Source organism: Camelina sativa, chromosome 17, assembly GCF_030686135.1.
Source record: "Camelina sativa cultivar CO46 ecotype springtype chromosome 17, ASM3068613v1".
Classification (NCBI taxonomy): domain Eukaryota; kingdom Viridiplantae; phylum Streptophyta; class Magnoliopsida; order Brassicales; family Brassicaceae; genus Camelina; species Camelina sativa.
The window spans coordinates 39,578,304-39,594,808 of record NC_141896.1 but is presented as its reverse complement, the minus strand read 5'-3'; the positions used below and the strand labels follow the sequence as shown (position 1 = coordinate 39,594,808).

At 34.8% G+C, this 16,505-nt stretch overlaps 3 protein-coding genes across 3 annotated transcripts; 2 read left to right on the top strand and 1 right to left on the bottom strand.

Annotated features, from left to right (window-relative positions):
• The first annotated feature begins 3,738 nt into the window (after positions 1-3,738).
• On the top strand, positions 3,739-10,697 carry LOC104758823 (putative LRR receptor-like serine/threonine-protein kinase At1g56140). The gene is given in 26 exon segments (XM_010481775.3): positions 3,739-3,956; positions 4,070-4,256; positions 4,351-4,422; positions 4,512-4,583; positions 4,704-4,775; positions 4,888-4,959; positions 6,218-6,292; positions 6,424-6,495; positions 6,654-6,725; positions 6,816-6,887; positions 6,973-7,044; positions 7,199-7,270; positions 7,376-7,441; positions 7,575-7,640; positions 7,818-7,828; positions 7,831-7,861; positions 7,961-8,022; positions 8,110-8,471; positions 8,571-8,772; positions 8,868-9,029; positions 9,104-9,222; positions 9,275-9,491; positions 9,564-9,601; positions 9,604-9,800; positions 9,897-10,047; positions 10,134-10,697. Coding segments are annotated over 26 exon segments (3,072 nt in total). The 5' UTR covers positions 3,739-3,844; the 3' UTR covers positions 10,500-10,697.
• Positions 10,698-10,805: 108 nt separating this feature from the next.
• Positions 10,806-12,981, bottom strand: LOC104758820 (protein NDH-DEPENDENT CYCLIC ELECTRON FLOW 5). Its single transcript, XM_010481771.3, has 3 exons — positions 11,838-12,981; positions 11,120-11,754; positions 10,806-11,043 (listed from the first exon to the last, which is right to left on the bottom strand). The coding sequence occupies exons 1-3, from the start codon at positions 12,073-12,075 to the stop codon at positions 10,849-10,851; spliced, it is 1,068 nt and encodes a 355-aa protein (XP_010480073.2). The 5' UTR covers positions 12,076-12,981; the 3' UTR covers positions 10,806-10,848.
• Positions 12,584-13,179, top strand: LOC104758819 (uncharacterized). Its single transcript, XM_010481770.3, has one exon. The coding sequence runs from the start codon at positions 12,584-12,586 to the stop codon at positions 12,986-12,988; it is 405 nt and encodes a 134-aa protein (XP_010480072.2). The 3' UTR covers positions 12,989-13,179.
• Positions 13,180-16,505: the final 3,326 nt, after the last annotated feature.

Below are 16,505 nucleotides of genomic sequence, written 5' to 3'. Positions count from 1 at the left end.
CCAGAGTGGTTTTGGCTCGAGCTGGGTGTATATGCATCCACTAAAACGATGATAACTCTTGAACCACACCTCCGATTAGCTTGAAATAAACGGCGTTAGAAAGATGACTCAATTCTGTACAACTTTGATGAAGACGTCGAAAGCTAAATCCCACTCGAGTGGAACAGCTCGAACGGGGTGGATCGATCGAGCGGATGAGACTGGCTCGAGAGAGGGGCTCGATCAGGGTTGTGAGATTGGCTCGAGAGACGGTTCCGGGAGTGTTGTGCAGCGGATGGGTCGAGTGATGCGTTCCCGACGTCTCCTAGATACCTGAAATACTCCGAAATGCACAATGTATGCAAGAATGATGCAAGAACTACCTAGACATGCAAAGTGTATAGAAAGGACTAGAAAATGATGCAAAACAATGAGTTATCCTAGCTAAATGCATGATAAATATATGCTAGAGAGAGATAAAATATAGACATATCAATTGTGAAGATGTAGGACACCTCTCCATACACAACCAGGTTCCAAAGAGATCGGACTTAGCAATGAAGATGGTCCAATACATACATAAGCAGGCTTTGTGTAACTTTTAAGTCTAGGCGCTAGGTGCTCAGCAACGCCTAAACGACCGTTTCAACCGATTAAAATTACAGAATATTATTTTTCATATATATTTTTAATTTTTAATTACATATATTTAAATTTTTAAGTTTTATATTCATACACATATTTATAAATGTTCATATGTTATTAATCTAAATTAATTTATGCATTTTTTTAATTTTAGTTGATGATTTATTATTTATTATTTCTTCTAACATATATTTTTATAATTTTATATATAATGTCATATATTGTAAACGCCTAAACCGCCTAAAAACGTCTAAACTTCGACTAGGCGTTCTAGGCGCTAGGCATTGGGTCACCACCCACATACCGCCCAGCAATACTGGTTACAAGTAAGTGGTTTAGGCTTATAATAGATGACACAAAGCTAATTAAACTTATAAAAACCACAAAGTTATTGTCTAAATGTTTTAACTTTGGGCTTTAAATTACAAAATGAAAACTGGGTTTTGGTTTTACAACTCAAAGGTTTCAACTTTCGAATGATTCCCCTAAAAGATGATAACTTTGAGGTCCAAATTGAATAACATATCTTTCTCAGCCTAGTTGGTTGTTGTACAAAAAAAAAACGGTCAACTTGCGAAAAAATATGATTTGATGGGATTAGGCGATTCCCCCTGTTTGTTGAAAGTTACAGTCTTTTTTTTTTGTTCTTGTTTATGAGTTGCAAAACACAGAATCATATATACAAATTATTAGACTTTCCACTCTTTGTCTTTAGATTTGGTGTTGTGTTCTTAATAGACTGATCTTGTTTATGGGTAATGTTTGTGTCTAACTATAGTTTCCTTAATAAGACATTTTTAGACTCTCAGATTTTGGGATCATGAATCTAATAACCAAGTTTTCCTCACATTAGAAATCTTTAGAGTCAAGTTGAAAGACCCCGACCCTCGGCGTCCGCGATCAAGGCTTGCGTTTAGCCCCATTCCTGACCGAACATCCGATGATTTAACCCGTTTACTTAGCGTTGGTACGCGGTTTCGCTTAGTGTTAATGCTTAAACAAAAATGTCAGTTGCAAATTACAGACTTTATCTATAATAAAAAATAAATATATGAATAATTAGTATAATTATAAATTATTATATGTTTTATGTTTAAGAGGAAATATTTCAATAAATTTATGAATCTTAAATATCCAAATTGATCTAAAGTAAAAGTTTAATTATATAGATATATATCAAGGAACTCGTACAAGTATTCAATCATAAAAAAAAGTACAACACAATAGAAAATATTATTGAGCACTTTGAAATCATATAATCCCACATTAGCCACTATCACCATTTTTTAGTTTGAACATTATATGTGAATTAATATGTAAATAAATTGTGTTATTTATAATTTATGAGAGAGAGAAGAGAAAATAATGATTTTTTTTGCTTTTACTTATTTGTATTAATTTTTAAAAACACTTCTGCTTCTTTTTTTTTTTGACAACAGCTTACAAGATTGGCTCAAACAAGCTAATATGAAGGGATATTATTTACAAAGGTAACTAGATGCGGATAAGTACGAACACGTCGTGCCAAATTGTCCGCCTTACCATTCTGCGAGCGAGGAACATAAAGAAGCTTGAAGGAAACGAACTCCTCTCTATCCGTCTGGATGTCCTCCAAATAAGGTGTAAAGGCTGGCCACTCGGAAGGCGAAAATACCATCTTCACTAAATCAGAGCAGTCGGTTAGAAAGACTACAGATTGGTTATCCGCCCCGATCATACATCGCATAGCCCAAATAAAAGCTTCAACCTCAGTATGAAGAGGAGAGAGAGTACTTTTGCTTCTTTTCAATAGAAAACCCTTGGCTAAAACCCTTTATTGACTACAAAAGCTATCCACACTATAGACTGATGGGTAAACCCGCAAATTATTATTTTTTCTTTTTTTCTTCTAAAACCACACATTTTTAAAAAAATTATTTGATTGGTAACAAAAAGCATTTTTGTGTTTTTTTCCTAATTTTGTTTTTATCATATCACAATTCATGGTTTGAGTATGTCACTGAAAAAGCAATCAAAGACGCGTATTTTCATATGTTGAAAATTTGGTCTATGTGTTTTTTTTTTTTGTAACTTTTTTTGTAACTTTTATGTTAAATTTATTTTTCTTCTAAAAATAAGAAGGTTTGAAAGTAACTATGCCACTGAATATGCATAGGTTTGCAAATCCATGTCTTTAACTTTGTGTTGATGAATTCAAAACAGAGACGCAGACAATTGTACCATTCAATAAACAAAAGTAGATTACGATATGAGAATTTGTTCAGCTCGCAAAAACTATCTCTTACACAAACAAACATGAAACACCCACAAAAAAAGAAATTAGCCTTTTTACGTTTTAAGATGATGTTTTCTTTTCACCTTCTCTTTAACCCTCGTTTGAAAACGAAAAGACTTGGAAATGTATCGTACGTACATTATAACTATGTAACTTGGTGAACAAAAAAAAAACTATGTAACTATTTTACAAATAAGCCCCAATAAAAAAAATAAAAAAAAAACATACTAAATCATAAAGGCTTTTTGGTTTGATTATGAACCTTAAAAAAACAAAAAAGAAATTAAGTGGATGTTCCCAAAAGGCTAATTTGTCAAAAGTCTTAAAACGTTATCAAAAGTCTTTCACTTCCCTCCAAAAACACTTTTGCATATTCACAAGTCTCTATCTTGATAATTTTTTTTTTTTTTTTTTGAATAAAATGTAAAATTTATTCGAAAAAAACGTTTTACATCAGCATTTGGTTTTTTAAGCTTTGGTTAAAAATAGAGCTATCTAATGGAGATTACATAACAGAGGGATATCTTGTAGTTAGCCATGCTGCCATTGCTGCTTCATATTTTCCTTTGCTGCGAGTGTTGATGGAGAGTAATTTATCTCTTACGGTCCGGTCTAGTTCTATCTTGATAATTAAGTGGATGTTCCCAAAATTATCATCGATCACGCTGGAGGAAAGGACGACGAGAAATGACAACTCCAAGCCGACAGTAAATTTCGTATTACTTGAAGTAAATTGTAAGTGGATCATCATATCTTATCATGTTTTGGTTGGTACATGTATAAGTCAATAAGTCAATGACTACAAGTCAAGAAAACTAATTTAATTTCAGACAATATTCAAAATAAAAAAACGAAAAATAATTTTAAGGCAAATATATAGGGAGGCGATATGATACATAGTAGAGTTACACATAGCTTAAAAGTTAAGACATCCCGTCCACGACGATGCCCACGTGTCTGCTACTCACCGTCTGGTTGCTCTTGTGTATCTCCTGTTCGGTTCACCAAGTTCGAGCTCAAAACCGAACTGGAGCCACTACTACTCATCCGGACGAAGGTGATATATATGCTACGTACTTTGAAATAATTAATTACAACAACTTTTTGTTTGGTTTAAAAAAAAGACTGACGACTGACGACTGACGGTTGTTGTGGGATAAACTGCAACAGCACGAGCCTTGAACTCCATCTTCGCGGCTTGGAGGATCCGTGCTCCGAGCGCATGGAACATCAGCGGTGAACTTTGCTCCGGCGCGGCCATCGATGAGGGAATAGTCATCGACGACAATGACTACAACCCTTTAATCAAATGCGACTGCAATTTCGTCAACACCACAATCTGCCGCATCACGGCACTGTACAGAACATATATCTTTCTCTCTTTTTTTTGGTCTTTGTGAATTCACCCACTGGATGTTGCCATGTTATTGTTGTTTCACTTTCATGCACAGCAAGGTTTTTGAGAGGAATGTTGTAGGACCTATACCTCCAGAGCTCTGGACTTTGACATACCTCACCAATCTGTATAGACTTTGACCCTTTCCTCTTTCTTTTTCTTATCATTATCAAAACAAACCAAAAAAACAAATGACATAACGCCTCTTTCTTTCAGGAATCTGGGTTATAATTATCTTACAGGCTCCCTTTCTCCTGCAATTGGAAATTTGACTCGAATGGAATGGCTGTAATATACTAATTATAAGGCTCATGCATGTTGCTTAAATGAAACCTTCTTCTTCCTTTTCGTTTTAATATCTCTTTCTCGTCTCTCACGTACGCTCCAACTGTTTCTCAACTACTGTAGGACTTTTGGGGTCAATGCCTTGTCTGGCCCCTTGCCCAAGGAAATTGGTTTGCTTTCAGAATTGAGATCGCTGTAATTATAATTAAGCTTCTTCAATTCTTCTTTTAAAAAATATCTTAAAATGTCAGATTTTGATGCTTCCTTGTTATTAAACCTATCGTGTATATATGTTCTCTGCATGCAGTGCTATTGGTGTAAATAACTTTTCCGGTTCTATACCAGCTGAGATTGGGAATTGTGCGAAACTACTGAAAATGTGAGAATCTAGTAGTATCTACACAGTACTTTCATGTAATTTATTTCTTTATGCATGGCAGTGCTCTTAATTAATTGATATTACTGAACAAAAAGAAATCTCGTTTTTATATTACTCCCTCTGTATCAAAATACTTGATGTTTTAAGATTTTCACTAGGATTAAGAAAATAATTAATGTCATCTAAACACTACAAATGATTAATCCAAAACAATAAATGATGTATATAAATGTGTGCTTTTTTTTTATGCTTAGAACAAATGGATTAATTTAATAGTTTATTTATAGTAAAAGCAAAATCATTAAATAGTTAGTTGATTTTGAAAATAAGAATACATTAAATACTCTAGAAAATCAAGTATTATGATACAAGAAAAAATCCTAGAACATCAAGTATTATGATACAGAGGGAGTATATTTTTACGGATTGTTCATTTAATATTATAGTTATATAATTCAAAAATAATAATATATTTAAATTTAAGTCATCCATTATTAATTTATTATTTAGCAGTTTAGTATTGCACCTGTAAATTTAGAACTAGAGAGGTGTCAAAAGAGATTAGTAATTTCATTTTAACTTATCCTATATCTGACTAGTGACAATTCTAACATGCTCCATCTTTTGATCTACGAACTCTTAAATCAAATTTTTATCATAATAATTTCTTGGGGCATTTTTGAAAGTTAGAATTTTATAGTATTACAATTTTTATCTATATAAAATAAAATTCTTACAACTAATTGTTTTTTAAATACCTTAATTGTTTTTAGGGAACTAACACAGCTTCAATGTTGTAAAATATTGTTAAGAAAAATTGTAAAATGTTCATCATACTAAATATTATAATACTGGTGGTGTTGACAATAAGAACAAATGAGAATTTAATATGTGTGATAGTGTCGGATTAATATGTGTGATAGTGTCCTTCCCTGATATTTTAAATTTTCTATAATTTTAATTATTCATAACATTGTAAAAGTTTTATAAATTTTAAATATATTGATAATAATATTTAAAAAGTTTAAATTTATTCTATCAAATATATATAATATGTGAACAGTCCAATTATATAACCGAATTAAACCAGATACAAACTTTTAAAATTTTTTGAATGTTTACGTTAAATTACATACGTCTTTAAAAAAAATAGCGTGGGTAATATTTAACTTTAATAATAAGTATTTATGAAATATACTTTAAATTTGGTAATAGAAATATTTTCAAGTTATCAAGTGTTAGAAAATATTTATCGCAGATATCTTGGAACTTCTGGACTGGGTGGTGGGGGAATACCTTCATCATTTGCTAATCTTGTAGAGCTGGAAGAGGCGTAAGATTTTATTTTTATTTAGTTAGCATATAATTAAGTTTTGTCGTTGGATTTCTAGCTACGTACATTTTTGTTTTTTTTCCGTCTTGCCGTGAGGTGATTTAATTTTGTTCCTTAATGTTTTGTTACAGCTGGCTAAACGATCTGGACATCACTGGTCAGATACCAGAATTTATAGGAAAATGGAGTAAACTTACTATCTTGTAAGAATGATTTCATTTTTTAAGGAGTTATATATAACATATTTGTTACATTGCTCTTGTTTTTTATGCCTTTCTTTCTTTAAATTTGTAGTCCTAGTGAAAATTTCTTAATTAAACTTTGGGATTTAATTAGCGATTGTTACCACGTTTTACTGCAGGAAAATTCACGGAACTGGTTTGAGTGGTCCGATACCGTCGTCATTTTCCAACTTAACTTCTTTGATAGAATTGTACGTGTTGTATTGCACTGGTGTCTTCTTGTTTACTATTTTCTCTTTTTTTCCATCTCTCCTCCCACATAATCCTAATCCTAAATGTAGGCATCTTGGTGATATATCCAATGGAAGCTCTTCTCTTGAATTCATCAAAGGCACGAAATCTCTAAATATTTTGTAAGGCAACAAATCATAAACTGTTTCCCTCTCCTCCTTAATTATATATGTGTATTTTAACATTTTGATGATATATGTGTCGCAGAGTATTTAGGAACAGCAATCTCACTGGGACAATACCCTCTAATATCGGGGCCTTCTCAAGTCTGAAACAAGTGTGAGTACAACATACATCCGCGTGTTCGGAATCTTTTTTGTAAAACGAGAATGAGATGATGTGTGAAAGTCACCCAAGTGCTGATAATATCATGTTATATCTCATTTTTCCCCATTCATTGAACTTGGTGTGTAATTCGTGTCTGTTTGTCCAGTGATTTGAGCTTCAACAAACTACATGGACCAATTCCGGCTTCAATTTTCAACTTAAGTGGACTTACTCACTTGTAAGTTTTCTACTTTTTTTTTATGTTTTAATTAATCTACTTAAGTGGCTTCACTTTTATGTTGGTAATATATGTATATCTACGAGTGATAACTGTTCATATTAGGTTTCTTGGAAACAACACGTTTAATGGTTCTTTGCCCACTCAAAAGAGCCAGACGTTGAGCCATATGTAAGTTACAAAGTCCTTTATAATTGGAAGCCACAATGTCCGACTCTAGTTTTGTACCCGATAAACTGTTTTGAAATATTTAACATATTTTGTGGTAGATCCTAATCATTCTTTTTGTTTTCTTTTTTTTCAGAGATGTTTCGAACAATGATTTGTCTGGTAGTCTTCCTTCATGGGTCAGCTTACCAAACCTGAATCTGTAAGTAAACAAAACATTATATATATATATATATATATATATCTGCTACATTTATATATTCAAAGGTGTTTTTTTCATTTCAATCTCAGAAATTTTGTTGGCTTCCTTTTTCTTTTAATAGGAAATATATTTAGTAATTATAATCATAATATAATTAACGGTATGTTATTTGTGCAGCAACCTTGTTGTTACAACTTCACCTTGGAAGGTCTAGACAAGAGGTGATTTTATTACATATGTTCTGGTTGATGGCTGAAAATTCCAATTTCATTTTATTAGCGTTCTTCTTTCTAAATCTGTTTTCAATTTTGTTAAAAAAGGGTTTTACCAGGACTGAAGTGCCTGCAGAAGAACTTTCCTTGCAATCGAGGCAAAGGAATCTGTAAGTGTGGCAGTATGTTAATGTTGTGATGGAATATGTAGTAAGATTTGCTAAAGGTTTTATCTATTAATGAATGGTGGGGTCTAGATTCTGACTTTTCGATCAACTGCGGAGGATCACAAATACGGTCTGTTAGCGGAGCAGTATTTGAGAGCGATGAGGAGGATCTTGGATTGGCTTCATTTTTCGTGAGTGATGTTCAGAGATGGGCAGCCACTAGTGTAGGAGCTTATGCCGGAAAGATCAATAATGTATGGGTTGTCAACACTTTGGACTCCGACTCAAAGCTTTTTCAGACAGCAAGACATTCTTCATCTTCCGTAAGGTATTATGGGTTGGGGCTAGAAAATGGAGGCTATACCGTAACACTTCAGTTTGCTGAAATACTGATTCTTGGTTCTAACACATGGAAAGGTCTAGGAAGACGACCTTTCGACATTTATGTCCAGGTCTTCCCTGCCGCTTAATTTACAAGTTAACTTGTTGGTGTATACGTAGTAATAATCTTCTCGCTGAACTCTGAGACCTAGCTCCGTATATGTTTCCAGGGAAGACTTGTTGAAAAGGATTTTGATATACGTAGAACAGTTGGTGACTCTACTGTCCGAGTAGTTCGGAGAGAATATAAAGCAATTAATGTATCAGAAAATTACCTTGAAATTCATCTTTTCTGGGCTGGCAAAGGATCATTTGGTATTCCTGTTTTGGGTACTTATGGGCCACTGATATCGGCCGTCAGTGCAAAACCAGGTATCACGATAACAACTGACGATTTCTTTTTTTTCCTTCTTTTGCCTGGTCTTTTTTCTATCTCCATGAGACCTAATAAGTGTATTGTTGTTCAGATTTTACACCAACTGTAGCTAACAGGCTACCACAAAGGGAAAAGTTTGGCACTGGTACTTTTGTGGGTGCTATTGTTGGCATAGGACTTTTGATCATCTTTTTTGCGGGCGTGGTTCTCTTCATCATCCAAAAAAGCAGAAAGCGCTACACAGATGATGAAGGTATAGATGTCATGTCATAACAACACACAATATTATGATCTTTTAAAATGGTTCATATATATTTTTTGTTGCAGAGCTGCTTAGTATGGACGTAAAACCTTACACTTTTACTTACTCTGAACTTAAAAGTGCCACTCAAGATTTCGATCCCTCAAACAAGCTTGGAGAGGGAGGGTTTGGGTCTGTTTATAAGGTAAGCCATTTAAATGAATAAAATACATTACTTTAACACATTAATTCAACAGGGTAACCTGAGTGATGGAAGAGAGATCGCTGTGAAAGTGTTGTCGGTTGGATCCCGACACGGGAAGGGACAATTTGTTGCAGAAATCGTAACAATTTCTACAGTTCTGCATCGCAACCTAGTAAAGCTTTACGGGTGCTGCTATGAAGGAGATCATCGTTTGCTTGTATATGAGTACCTCCCTAATGGAAGTCTCGATCATGCACTATTTGGCCATGGTTAGTAATGAGCAGCAAGATTAGTACTTATTTATCTTTCATTCTCTGCCAAGCTGATTTTGGATGTTGCAGGAGGTAAAAAGATTTTACATCTTGATTGGCCAACCCGTTTTTTGAGATATGCCTGGGAGTAGCCAGAGGTCTAGCCTACCTCCACGAGGAGGCAAGTGTTTGCATAGTACACAGGGATGTGAAGGCCAGCAACATTTTGCTTGACTCTAAGCTTCTCCCAAAAGTTTCTGATTTTGGGCTTGCAAAGCTATACGATGACAAGAAAACCCACATGAGTACCAGAGTGGCAGGGACCATGTACGTATCCCCCAAAACCTCAACCTAATTTTCTTCTTTGCAACAATACTATGGGTTTATACCCTCACACATAATTTTGTACTTGTACCAATGCAGTGGATATGTTGCGCCAGAGTATGCCATGCGTGGACATCTAACAGAGAAAACGGATGTGTATGCCTTTGGTGTTGTGGCTCTTGAGCTAGTGAGTGGAAGGCCAAACTCTGATGTGAGCCTCGGTGAAGAAAAAAAATATCTTCTTGAATGGGTACGTTCTTGTTATTTACTTTTATATACATTTTTGATTTGGATATGGTTTAAGTCGATATAATCGTACGTGGTGTGTATATATAGGCATGGAATTTACACGAGAAAAGCCGTGAAATGGAATTAATAGATCCTGATCTGATTGAATTCAACATGGAAGAAGTGAAACGCATGATAGGAATTGCTCTGTTGTGCATTCAGACATCTTATGGCTTGAGACCACCCATGTCAAGAGTGGTGGCCATGCTTTCAGGAGACGTTGAGGTCAGTGATGTAACCTCTAAGCCAGGCTACCTAACCGACTGGAGATTTGATGACACCTCTAGCTCCTCTTTCAGCGCCTTTCAAACTAAAGACACAGACACTTCTTCGTCCTACTCCACAGGGTTTGTGACCCCTAGAAACGGTGACCTTAAGCAAATGCTTGGAGTCAAGATCAATGAGGGGAGATGACAATGTTTCTCCTCTATCTATACATACCTTGTTGAAAATTGATTCAAAGGTATCATTCAGCAAAAGTGTTTTTGTGTTTTGTTTTCTGTTCAACAGTTTTTCTCTGTTCCTCTGTTTTACAGCAGACCTTTGTGTTATTGTGTATGTGACTACATGAGGATACCATTTTCTTAAACATATTTCCAATTGAGCACTTCATAATGAGGTTTTCCGCTGGTGGAGTTGAATAATAGATGTTTCTAGTTGAAAGAATTTTGATGATCATGGAGGTTAAAACTTTAAAATAACTGTTTTGATACCTTTTAGTTAGCCAATCAAGTTATTATTATATTAAAAAAACAAGAACGCCTTAGGAATTAGGATTGTTAAGATGTAGCACACCTCTCCATACACAACCAGGTTCCAAAGAGATTGGACTTAGCAACGAAGATGGTCCAATACATACATAAGCAGACTTTGTGTAACTTTCAAGTCTAGAACCTGGACTGTACATGTACACTTCTTCAAACCCTTCTCTTCCCACTATCACCGAGTTTCTTCTTCCCTGCAGAATTTAACCCATTTCATTAAATCCACAAATAAAATTTGAATTAAAGAGGTTAGCATGTAAATATTATTACCCTATCAATGACAGTGAAGCTCTTAGGAGCATATGTGTATATCCTACTCATCTCTTCATTCAACTGTTTGTAGTTGCTCTCTTCTTCCCCACCATACCCGGACTTTTCTTCTTCTTCCTCGCTTTGAACCACACCGAAACGAGGTAGAAACGGTGTTGTTTCAACAAAATCCGAACCTTCTAACCCAACTGCATATGTAGCTTCTGGTGTACTCACTGTCAAATAACTTACAAGTGAACAACCCTTAAGCCTAACTGGTGAACTGCCTTTGTTTGTCACAAAAATCTCAATGCTGAGTGTTTCTTCTCTCAGACTTATAACCTGTTTCATTTCAATCTCTTTAATGATCTTGTCACTTCGTCTCAGCTCCATTTGAACACAATCCTTTGAATCTCCACTGATCCCATGTAGTCTCCATTCATTGATGATCTCATCAGAATCTGATGTACTAAATGCAGATGAAACACCTCCTCGTATCACTACATCTTCTTCCTCTTGTTCCACCCATGTGTGGAGAAGCTCCACTTTGCCACCGTGCCACACTCGGACTTTATATGAAGTTACCATCCCACGTGACAACACAACATTGGCTGAACTCCCATTGTCCAGTTTTAGTTTAGCAATACATGTCTCACCTGCCCCATTATCAAATTTCTAAGCCTTTTTTAATTTGTAATCCAACTTGTAAGACTGAAACTAGAGAAAATATATACTATACCAATATCTTGGAAAGTGGCTCCATGGCCAGAGAACTCTCTCCGGAGATACTCAATGTCAATTGGAAACGCTGGTGATGCTGCTGCTGAAGCTGATGGTGGATGAGAAGATTCTAATCGCTTAACATTTTTATTAAACTGAAGTGGCAAAGAAGCAAAAGATGAGCTCAAAACAATCTTTGAAGATCTACTCAAAGGAAAATTGCTATGTGAAACATTCATAGAATGAAGCAAAGCCATTGTTACGGCTCTGAAAAAACGTTTCAGAGCTTAGCCATGGAGAAAGAAAGAAGACAAACACTCACTCACAACATGGCCTTATCTTCAAATTTTGACCGTTTGCTATTATTTTCAGTGGCTCCAACTCTCTCCTGTTACAAGTTAATGGTTTGGGCTTATAATATTGGACACAAACCTTAAACTTATAAAACCACAAATCTAGTTCTTGTCTAAAAGGTTTTCCACTTTGGGCTTGTTTTGGTTTTACAACTCAAAGGTTTCAACTTTCGAATGATTTCTCTAAAAAGATCATAACTTTGAGGTCCAAATTAAATAACATATCTTTCTCAGCCTAGTTGGTTTGTTGTACAAAAAAAAAAAACGGTCAACTTGCGAAAAAAAAACAACAAAGTCAGTCTATACCAAAAAGCACGAAACGGCTCGGAGACGAAAGTCAAAATCGTAACCAACCAAAAAAAGAAGGAAGCCATCGCCCCCCAATTCAACAACGCAGCCCTCTGAGAGAGTAATGGTGTTCAACAGTGCGACGATTATGGCGGTGGCAGAAGTCTCTACCGACACGTGGCAGTTGATATGGAGGGTTCCGTCGTCGCAGAGGATCAATACAGAGCAGCTTCTTGACATAGCTGTTTGCTACCCGGTGAATCAATTGAGTCGTTTCGTTCTCTGTTTATGGACTTTCATGTGTCTTCCTTCTCAAGATTCTTTCTACTCGTACACCTACGAAACTTTGTCTGATTCTGATTCTTCTTCTTCAGATGTTGATGATGATGATCGACTTGCTTTTGATCATAATAATTTTTATAATCATCGTGTTTATTATTCTGATGATGATGATGATGATGATGATGATGATCGATCTCTTTCGTCGTTTGATGATGACTATTATGATCATTACTCTCATTCAGATTGACATTTTTTTTTCTTTCTCGTTTTATAGTTTTATTCTAATCTTTTGGGGGTTTATGAAGAGGTGATTTGATGGGACTAGGTGATTGCCCCTGTTTGTTGAAAGTTACAATCTTTTCTTTTTTTGTTCTTGTTTATGAGTTGTAAAAACACAGAATCATATATACAAATTTTAATAAGACATAAACAGATAAACTGATTGTTTTAGACACTGAGATTTTAGGATCATGTGTCCAATAACCAAGTTGTCTAAAATTGGAAATCTTGAGAGACAGGGAACTTGTTGTGTTTTTGGATATGTCAAAATGAACGTATAGCTTAGACCAAATTTGTCTGTTTTTTTTCTCAACTCCTCATGTATGTCCATTGTTGCTCAAATTCAATAACCAATTTAAAGAATTGAATCAAATCAAATACTACTAAAGTTTTTGTGGTTGAGAGAAAAATCGGGCGAGTGCACTACACGCGCTGCGATTTTTCTCTCCAAAAGACCTACTTCTTCTAACCACAACCTTGTGCGCCGACGTCGGGTCCTCCGTCGATTCCGGTGGCGTTGAGGACCCTCCGGTCCATGGATCTTCATTCGCGACTTGTTGCATCATCTCGGCAAAGCTGTTAGACGAAATCAAGGGAGCGGTGGAGAGGAGAAGCATCTGCGGGACACCGACGGTAAAGAGCTCTGCCGGAAATGTTGCTACGGAAGAGGGAGATCCACGGCGAAGAACGAGAGAAGAGGGTAGATAGATCTGGAGATCGGAGATCTTGGAGGTTTCGCCGGATCGGTTATGATCGGGAGGGGGGGGGTAATCTCCGATCTGGTGAAGCTAAACCACCGTCGACGGTCCTCTTATCTACTCCCCGCTGCCTTTCTCTCTCTCACGACTGAGCATGGAATCCTCCACGACGAATATCAGATCGGATCTCTTCCTCCTTCTCAAAACGGTTCTACGGTGGCGAGATGGCAAACGGATCTTGGATCACCATCTTCGTTCGGCTACCGTCGTCCAGGCTCGCCGGAGGTCCTGTTCCGGTCGAGCATCCGCAATTATGGACGGCAGCTACAAAACGAGTTCTTTGTTTTGTAGATTAGGGTTTCGTGTGTAGCCGGTTTAATCCGGTAGCTGTAACCCGGCCGATTTTGTTTTTCTAACGGTTTAGTCCGGTTTGATGTAAATGAGTTGGACCCTCTAGGATATATGTATGGGCCTACTCCGGAAATAGCCCACTAGGCATTATATGTTTATAATTGAAAGCCTTTTATAAAAATAAAAAACAATTTAAAGAATTGAACTATTTTATAAACAGTGTTTGCAATTTTCTAGTAGTTAAACGAGATAGGATGATGATGCATGTGAAACTGCCACTTATAATGTGAAAGCATCACTCTATTTCAAATTGGGTATGTTTACTTGTGTTAATCATATAAAATGTCTACAGATTTTCTTAAAAATTGTATATAAATGATGACTTTGACCAAAATTGAAACTACATTACAAATTTTCATGTGAAAGTTATATTTGCAGACGGGTTTATATATGCACGTATCATATGTAAATGGTGATTAGTTTATGGCTGACAATCTGACATCCTAGAACTAGTTTTGTCTTAAAAGGATTACAGAGACCCGAAAAAAATCGATACTATTAAAAGGGAAGCATTTTTAATAAGTAACATAGACTAAAGAATTATTACATGAAATGCCAAACATATATTAAATGGATTATGGTTAGCCAAAAAATCAGAGCCAAACAGGTATTAATTGATATTTTAGTGTAGATGAACTTAAAGAGAACAAATAAAAATTGTAGCCAAACAATATGATTGCACGATATTAAAGTGTATATTTCCTAAAGTTAAACAAATCTTCCCACAAATCTACCCACGTATTTAGCATGTCAACCTTTAATGTAACATATAACAATTCAAATTATATTGTTACGATTAGGAGATTACAATATTATAATATCTTTCCTTAAAAAAATTATTCCTTTAATAAAATATCATCTTTGACAATTTACACATAAATTTCGGATAATTACCATATTCTAAACGATTTCGAAATATTCTTATATATAAAATTTTAAACTTACCAATTATAATTATAGACGATATGATTAAATCTTAAATACTAGAAAATAATTTTTTAAACATGCCCTACAACTATAAATACAGTAGACGTAATGAAGGTGTAACTCATCTCGAATACTGCAAACCATCTAAAATTACAAATTTTTCCAAAAAAAAACAAAAAAAATGGCTGCAAACAATGATTTGAAATATACAAGTGAAGATTGTACCCAGTTTGAGGCAATATACAACTTTCTTAGAAGAAACCTTGAAGATGATACTCGATGATGATGATGTGAGAATACATCATTTATGTGTAAGAAAACTAAGTTAAAAAACACAGCATAATAGATGAAACAAATTTTATTTTAAATGTTTTTTGTTTTAATCTTCTATATGTCTGTTCACAACTTCTCAATTTTAGGATGGAGTGAAGAAAAAAATGTCAAAGAATTAGAGAGATTTGTGATTAAACTCGATTGGAAAATAATTGAGAAGAATTATGTTTTTGATTTGCAAGTTTCTCTTTGATTACAGATATAAGAGGCAATGGCAGATGCATGCTATCATGATCATAGTTGGAACTTGGAAGCTATTTTCAATCAATTCTCTATGTTGAAAAGGATACCATCTACAGTGTACATATATTTATAAGGTTCACAAGCTTTACATGTAGGAGTTATATTTTCAAAAATTACTTTGTCTAAGTTTATTTAGTATTAATTCAAATCTATTCTGATTAGTTTTCAAATGAGAAGTTACGAGGATTAAATTACTAACCTCTTATTTCTATGGAATGGCAGGTGCTTGCATATGCTTCTCTTGCCTAGATCCATATTGATTAGCTTTTTGTCTAACTTATTAACATGACAAAAAAGAAACTGATTTTGTCTAACTTTCCAATGTAAGAGAGTATATTTGACGGCAAAAAAAAAGTGTATTAGAAAGGTCATTCAAATCATCTATTATCAGAATAGTTTTAACAAAATCGAGCATCACTTTAATATTATGCCTAGAACCCATAATCGGATTTGCAAGAAAAAATTTATATTTAATTTTAATCATTTACTAGACTTGGTATTCTAGATCAATAATCGTAGAAAATAAGAGTTGTGATGGTGACAATGATATTCTGCGAAAACAATAAAAATTAAGATGTTGAAGTCACTGAGTCATTCAGCTTCTCATAGTTATAGTTTGAGAACAATTTACAGAAAACTTTTTTTTTTCTTTTTTTTTGTTGGACAAACAATTTACAGAAAACTAAACAATTAAAAACACACTTCGATTCAGAACTTTAATAACATACACAAAGCAAGAGAATAATAAAATTGTAAGAACCTGATTAACGTTGATGACTGATGAGCCTTGCTTTGACTGATAGAGGAAGGATGAAGAACCGTATGCGTCTTTGACGGAAAAAAAGAAGTAAAGTTCTTGACAGAATTTTTTTT

Coding starts and splice junctions, on each gene's coding strand:
- LOC104758820 (XM_010481771.3), bottom strand. CDS start 12,075: ATGGCTTTGCTTCATTCTATGAATGTTTCACATAGCAATTTTCCTTTG. Junction 11,755..11,837: donor AGCCACTTTCCAAGATATTG/GTATAGTATATA, acceptor ATAATGGGGCAG/GTGAGACATGTATTGCTAAA. Junction 11,044..11,119: donor GCTTCACTGTCATTGATAGG/GTAATAATATTT, acceptor TAAATTCTGCAG/GGAAGAAGAAACTCGGTGAT.
- LOC104758819 (XM_010481770.3), top strand. CDS start 12,584: ATGGTGTTCAACAGTGCGACGATTATGGCGGTGGCAGAAGTCTCTACC.